The sequence below is a fragment of the Sinocyclocheilus rhinocerous genome, unplaced genomic scaffold (genome assembly GCF_001515625.1).
Source record: "Sinocyclocheilus rhinocerous isolate Xijiao unplaced genomic scaffold, SAMN03320098_v1.1 scaffold601, whole genome shotgun sequence".
Classification (NCBI taxonomy): Eukaryota; Metazoa; Chordata; class Actinopteri; order Cypriniformes; family Cyprinidae; genus Sinocyclocheilus; species Sinocyclocheilus rhinocerous.
In genome coordinates this window covers 436,055-443,880 of record NW_015656605.1, presented here as the reverse complement: position 1 = coordinate 443,880, position 7,826 = coordinate 436,055, and the positions used below count along the sequence as shown (strand labels likewise).

Genomic DNA, 7,826 nt, shown 5'->3' with positions numbered 1-7,826 from the left:
TGTGTGTGTGAGTGCGTGTGTGTGTGAGAGAGTGTGAGTGTGTGCGTGAGTGTGTATGGTGTGTGTGTGTGTGTGTGCGTGAGAGAGTGTGAGTGTGTGCGTGAGTGTGTATGGTGTGTGTGTGTGTATGGTGTGTGTGTGTGTGTGAGTGCGTGTGTGTGTGAGAGAGTGTGAGTGTGTGCGTGAGTGTGTATGGTGTGTGTGGTTTATTCACCCAGCATGGCTGTGCTGATGTCCACACCAACCCAATAGTGACCAGCTTCAGATAAATAATCTCCACTGAGTCCAGAGCCACAGCTGACGGATTCAAGCAGATGAACACAGCATTACGAGCCTGACAGTGTAACACACATTCATACAGAGAAGCACCGTCAGAACCAGCGCAGCGCTCACCCCACATCCAGCAGGTAACAGGGCTGATCCTCGGGGAGACTGAGCAGCTCCACGGCTCGCTCTGACATCTGCGTCTGGATCTCTATCATCCGAGAGCTGCGGAGCACAGACATCACAGATGCATACTGCTGAATTCTGCTTGCTTAAACTCTTCATGTGCATGCATTTATGTCTTACATTACAGTGGAATAATAACCGTTTCGTAGCATTCATTGTTTAAAATAGACACATATAACGTAAAATGATGCATGTGCAATCTTGGCAGTACAGGCAAAAAGTACTGGACCAGACGTACTGTCAATGTTCTTACTTTTGGGAGTATTTTTTGGCCTCTTGTTCATTGTAGAACTGTAAATATAAAACCAACAAGCATTTACACATATGATAGACAACAGCACATACAGTATATGGCCAAATGTACGAGGAGATTGTGATTGGTTGGAATTAAGCTATTGGGTCATTCCTTGTCAACTCAACCAGAGGAACCCCGCTAAAAAAAAATGTGATTGATACTTTTTTATGGTGAGAGAAATGCATAAATGATGAAGACAGACCATTTTAAATTCCATTAAATTCACTATTTTGTAGGGTCTTCACCTGGCATTTGGAGCCACTTTAGAAAGATGGCACCAACATTATTATTATTTTTTTTACATGCGATTAGTAAAAACACATTTAAGAATCTTTGTACTTCAATGGTGACAGTTCAAAAATGGGAAAAGGTTGTTTGTTTGTTTTTAACACCACAATTTGCATGTCTGCAACTCAAGAAGTATTAAAGATATCTTGATATATTTTTTAGATTCTGTTCTATTAACATTTCTTTCTTTTTTTTGGTATTTTCAATTTTAGGCCTTATATGATTCATTTCCAGAGATATGGGGATCTATATGGCTCTGTACGTAAATGGTTAGATATTACCCATCTAACAAGAACAACATATAATGTTGAAACAAAACATGCATCTATCAAAACAAAAACAACTGCATAGAACACACCTGACTCTCAGTGCCATAAACACACTGGAAGGGTCAAGCTGAGGCACATTAGCTTGCTCTCAATAGTCTATAGATTATATGAATCAGCTTCAGGGATTTCTGTCATTTTCCCTCTTCTGTAATCTAGCTCCAGATCTCAGGTGCAAACTGATTCCTAGGGAAGCATACAGCCATGGAATTTAATATTTTGGCCTTCAACACCATTTGATTTGTCACCGAATGAACCTATTAATGTGCTATTCTGTGAACTCTGATCAGACAACACAGCAGTTCATTCACAGACACGCAGGCTCCTTCTAGTGGGGTTTTAGATCAAGACTCGTAGTATTAAGCATTTGCAGTAAAGCTTTAATGGCTCTGTGAAGCAACAAGTAACGTTACCCTAAATATTTTCCAGTCATCGATGTGTGAGAAAGACATAGCTGAACGCGTTCACTCACCACCTCCGGAGGGGCCATATGCTCGGGTCTGCGACAGCTCGAAGACATGATGATATTCACCGAAAATGAACCTGCGACCGGTTTCTGCAGATCACAACACCGCGGGGGAAACACGTGGAGGACAGCACGTGGCCCGCGCTGATGACGTCACCCACAGGCGACGCTCAAATCTCACGATGTTTTGTCTCACTCCAGAGATCTATGTACTTAGATACCCTTTTAAATGTATTCATTTGAAGGATTGGTATTCGATATACGAACGGAGATTTTATGCATCGGTGAATGAATACAAATAATTATGTATTAATCACAAACGACTGTGATTTGTCCATTCTGAAAAGCGCTGAGAAAAGTAACAGGTGGACACGCCCATACTAGCATTTTGATGCTGGAAGACCACCATCCATCATAAAAAGTGCTCCACACGGCTCCTGGAGGTTAATAAAGACCTCCTGAATTGAATCGATGCGTTTGTGCAAGAAATATATCCATATTTAAGACTTTATGAACTGTATGTCATCCACTGGACGCCACTCTCTTGCGAACATGCGTATGAGTTAGTGGAAGCTAGAGATTACGGTTTATAAAGTTATAAATATGGATATTTTTCTTACACAAACACACTTCAGGAGGCCTTTATTAGCCGTGTGGAGCACTTTTATGATGGATGGATGTGCTTTTTTGGGCTTCAAAATCTGGACACCCATTCACTGCCAATATAAAGCTCGAAAGAGCCATATTTTTTAATATAACTCCGATTGTATTCGTCTGAAAGAAGAAAGTCAAACACACCTAGGATGGCTCGAGGGTAAGTAAATCATGGGCTAATTTTCATTTTTGGGTGAACTACCCCTTTAAGATGCTTTGCTTTACACACTCACTATATGAACCAGTCTGTGTGACTGCATTTACGATGAACACCTTTCTTTGTGGTTCTTCGTTCACTTTATTCACAGAAATATAAAGTTTCATGTGAAGGTCATCACTTGATACAAAATCTCAGAATGTTCAAAACTCATTCCACTATTAGCATAAAGGATTCATATAAAAATAAAACTCAGTAGTAGACAAATAATGACTAATTAAACGCTAAGGGAAAGATTTATGGAAACTACAACTGGAGCTGCAATACATCAGATGATGAAGATGATTGGCACACGTCTGTCATGGCGCATGAGACATCGAGCACAAAGTACTTTCTCCCCAAATATGTGATTCCAGAACTCATAAATGCAAAGAATGATCAAATCGGCAGGAAAAAGTGCACTGAGGACTTCTGATGAATGAGTGTGTTTATTCCTTTGAAAACAAACCTTAATGTTACGCTATAGAGTGGCATCTCTGCACAGAAAGTGGCGTCTATAAAGAGATTCTTTACTGGGTTTGCTGTGAGGAACTTGACAGACCTACACAAAGCTCAGAGCTGAAGCTGAAGTTGTGCAGGTCAGTCAAGTTCTTCACACCAAACTCAGTAAATCACATCTGGACTCATCAGCCTGAAGGGTCCTTCTGTGTGCCAGCTGACAGAAATGACTAACAAACCCGTGAGTTAGAAAGAGGGCGTCCATCAGGGTGGTCCATCAAACTATGGCTAAAAAAAATCTACCTCGAGAACAAGTCCACAAAACTAGATTTATCCAATCTGAATAAAACATATTCAAACTCTCAAGCAGATCGAGGTGTATTTAGAGGTCACTCAAGGATCCACGATGTTCACATTATTATCATGTGTGGCTCAGAAAGTATCATGACTGTAAACTTAAGCTACAGACACATTTACTGCTGTTTGGTGAATTTTCGCAGGTGAAATCCAGGGAATCTATGAAATTGTGAATTTACCGTGAGGGAAAAAATTTCCCAACACAGATTTTTAGCATGGGTTCAAGATAGGAACACGGATTCACTGCGTTAACCATCAGAAAGCTGATTGGTTTGAAAGTGATTCCGGTGTGAGCTTTGCTTCATGCATCTCTACACTATTGACAGTGGCACTTTTTTGCCTAAATCTCGCCAATGCGCCCCTTTAAATGGTGGTTAAAAACATGTGAGTAAAACCCCATCAGCCAACTTCAGCTTCAGCTCTGAGCTTTGTGTACGTCTGTCAAACCCAGTAAAGCTTGCCAAAGTTATCAACGCTTGGTCAAGTCGTTGCTGACTCAGAAACGCATTCAGCAAAAACATTGGTATATTAACATTATATCAGTTAATGAAAATATGGTATTTAACTGTAAATTTAAGTTAAAACCGTAAAACCTAAAACGTTGCTACCGTATTTTTTACGGATTTTTTTTTTTACAGTGTTCTCTTGACAGTATAACAAATTGCGTTTTTTTTCTTCTTCTTAAAAATTATACAAAAATTCTATATTTTTTCTCCAACTTTTGATGCTTGAGTGACCCCTAGATACAGTATTCACCAAAAAACTAAATTGTTTAAATAAACTTTGTCGAGGAAAAGTACTATAAAACTTCATGTGCACCCTAGTAAACCCTTTTGGCATGTAAAAATGAAATAGCATCTGTTTCATAGGAACAGTGGTGTTTGAAAATACTGCTGAGTTAAACCAATGGTCATTTATATATAAATAGTGTGCTACTGCATAGAGGTCGACCGATAGATCGTTTTTAGAGAATTTAACCTGTACACATTGTGTGTGTGTGTGTGTGTGTTTAACTGTTGGTAGTATGCAGATAAACAAAGCCAGATTATAAACATTCATCCATTTTTTAAACCATGGGGAATTTAAAACATTTACAGAAAAAAAGCCAAGATATGCATACAATAAATGTTATCATTACATTAAAAAAAAAAAAAAAAAAAGATATGTTGCTGGACTTATTTAAAGCGCTCGGTTTGGTTTGCAACCGTTTCATGTTATTTGCAGGTTGGTAAAGTGTTGCTTTGTGATTCGGCTTGGATGTTTCTCAGTACATCATTTAATAATTACAAAACATTTTCATGATCAAGTCACTGTTACAGTGTAAAAAAAAAAAAATCCACATATTTCAACTTAAAAACTTAAGTTCAGTTGCTGCCTTGCATTTTTAAGTATAATCAGCTTGGTTGTACAAGTCATTTAAACTTAAATCACATTAAACCAACTTCAAAAAAAAAAAAGAAAGTTTAAATTGCTCAACTAATTTTGATGAGTTAAAGTAATGTAAAAACATAAATTGCCATGACTTACTGATCATACCATTTTTTACAGAGTAATTAATTATTAGTAATAAAGATCAGCACGATTTCACTCTGAGTGGAAGCTTTGCATTCAATGCTGATTTTAAAAGCCAGTTAATTAGGTCTGTTTTCCCACTTTATTATCCCACAGTTAACATATGGATAAAATCCACTATTAAATCGGTCGACCTCTACTGCTGCATTGATAGGTTTTGTCCGTTTAGCCAAATTTTTCCAAAGCATCCACGTAGCATATGCTTGAATCTGAAGCTTGACTTATATCTCACAATATGAGGTGTGGGAGACACTGAACTGTTGGGACACAACTAGTTCACATTTAACAACAGATGATCCAGTTAAAGGTAAAGTACACTCATAACAGTTAAAAATCAAGACTGTTCTTCAAGCATGAAGATGGTGTTCAACCACATCAGTCAAAAACCCTTGACAGCACACAAACCAAACACATGAGAAACAAAAGCTCGTCTTTTAAGGGTTACACAATTCATGAGAGTAATGACTAATGGGAAAGTGCTGTACATGTACTCAAACAGACACGTTATGCTGCTCAGTCACGGTTTATAACTGTGCAAATATTGTGAAGGTCTGTGCATTGTATTCATGTGCTTCAGATACGACAGAAGAAAGTCACAGACAGCGGGAATCAAGTCAGCAGCTTCACACACAACAGAAATCAATTAAACAAGACGACAGATGTGACATCAGGGCTGAACAGGAAACAGCCAGTCAGATGGTTTGACATCACTTCCTGTGGAGATGCGAGAGAATCTCCTGAAATCTGATCATCTGCCTTGAGAGTGAAGCAGTCATAAGAAGTCTTATTTAGCAAACACATTAAAATGTAATTGTTCAAATCAAGTTCACACTAGTTTTAAGGGTTTACAGTGATTCTGATGTGTTTGTAAAAAAATAAAAAATAAAAATTCTGTCATTTACTCATCCTCAAGTTTTTCCAAACCTGTAAGACTTTCTTTCTTCTGTTAAACACAAAAGAAGATGTTTTGGAGAATGTTGGTAACCAATCAGTTGCTGGCACCCATTGTGCCATAGAAAAAATAATGGGAAAAATACTATGGAAGTCCATGGCTGTTCGGTTACCAACATTCTTCAAAACATCTTCTTTTGTGTTTAACAGAAGAAAGAAACTCACACAGGTTTGGAACAACTTGAGGATGAGTAAATGGCAGAATTTTCATTTTTGGGTGAACCGTCCCTTTAAATAAGACACACACTCACACTCACACACACACACACACACACACCCACACACACACCACACACACTCACACACACACACACACACACACACACACACTCGCTCACTCACTCAGATGAAGATCAGATGATGTTTAGAAGCCCTTTGTGCAGGAAAACATCACACATAAGTACAGTGATGTCCAAGTCATCACCGCCCATTAAAAGGTTTGTCTTCTTTTACAATTATTGGAAAATTACCGATGAAAAATATCACATGTATAAATCAACAGAAACGGTACATCCCAAACTCGATCAATGTCCTAAATGACTAATATTACAGTAATGCGTGGCCAAACAGGTGTACATAATTATAATATGATTAGCACAAAGTAAAATTTGTTTAACAGACACATAAGATCGCTGCTGATCTGCCACACGCCTCAGGAATACAGATGACAGACGGCTGATGAACACATCTCAAACTAATCAACTCTATTGTCCAAAACATCATCATCAAACCCCAGACGATCCACTCGGATCTCACCGAATCCAGGACGAGGGCTGAAAGATGTAACTGTGACTGTGGTCCGAGAGAATGAGTCCTCTTCTCTTACAGAATGCAGATGCATGGATCCTGATGATGATGAACCAGATGCCACAGTTCGTGAAAACTAAAAACATCCTGCTCAACTGTACGATGTGGAGGCGTTTACTGTCACTGAATGAAGAGCCAGAGGAGAACATGAACATCTGTCAGCATGTGCAAACCAACTAAAACACTCCAAGAAATGCACAATGACCGACTCAACATGAAAACAGAGTTTAATGGAGTGACTGGTCAAAGATGGCAGCTCTCAGGTGATCATTTACTTCATTTTTCATGATGTTTTGTTGACGATTGCAAAATGATTTTCATTGTGTGTTGGTAGATAAAGGACTAAATTATACACTACTGGTAAAAAGTTTGGAATAATTAATATTGTTTATGTGTTCTGAAAGATGTCTCACCAATGCTGCATTTATCTGATCAAAAAATACAGTAAAAATGTGAAAAATTATTACAATTTAAAATATGTTTTCTATGTGAATATCTGTTAAACTGTAATTTATTTCTGTGATCAAAGCTGTATTTTCAGCATCATTACTCCAGTCTTCAGTGTCACATGATCTTCAGAAATCATTGTAATATGCTGATTTGCTGCTCAAGAAACATTATTATTATCAATGTTGAACACAGTTTTTGCAGCTTAATATACAACTGTGATATACTATCATTCAAAAGATTGGGGTAATCTTTTAAAAAAAAAAAGAAAATGAATTAATACTTGTGTTCATTAAGGATGCATTAAATTGATCAAAAGTGCCAGTAAAGACATTTATAATGTCACAAAAGATTTCTATTTCAAATAAACGCTGTTCTTTTGAGCTTTTCTATTCATCTGTGAATCCTGAAAAATACAATGCATCACAGTTTCCACAAAAATATTGTGCAGCACAACTGTTTTCAACATTGATAATAATCAGAAATGTTTCTTGAGCAGCAAATCAGCATATTAGAATGATTTCTGAAGATCATGTGACACTGAAGACTGGAGTAATG

At 37.8% G+C, this 7,826-nt stretch overlaps 1 protein-coding gene across 1 annotated transcript in view; it reads right to left on the bottom strand.

The window, feature by feature from the left end:
- Positions 1–2,031, bottom strand: part of bud23 (BUD23 rRNA methyltransferase and ribosome maturation factor) — a 4,615-nt gene extending 2,584 nt beyond the window's left edge. Inside the window, exons 1-4 of the mRNA XM_016528103.1 lie at positions 1,832–2,031; positions 704–741; positions 394–489; positions 210–297 (exon numbers count right to left, since the gene is read on the bottom strand). Coding sequence (XP_016383589.1) covers positions 210–297; positions 394–489; positions 704–741; positions 1,832–1,879 — 270 coding nt within the window. The 5' untranslated portion in view covers positions 1,880–2,031. The remainder of the gene's footprint in view (positions 1–209; positions 298–393; positions 490–703; positions 742–1,831) is intronic.
- Between the last annotated feature and the right edge of the window lie 5,795 nt (positions 2,032–7,826).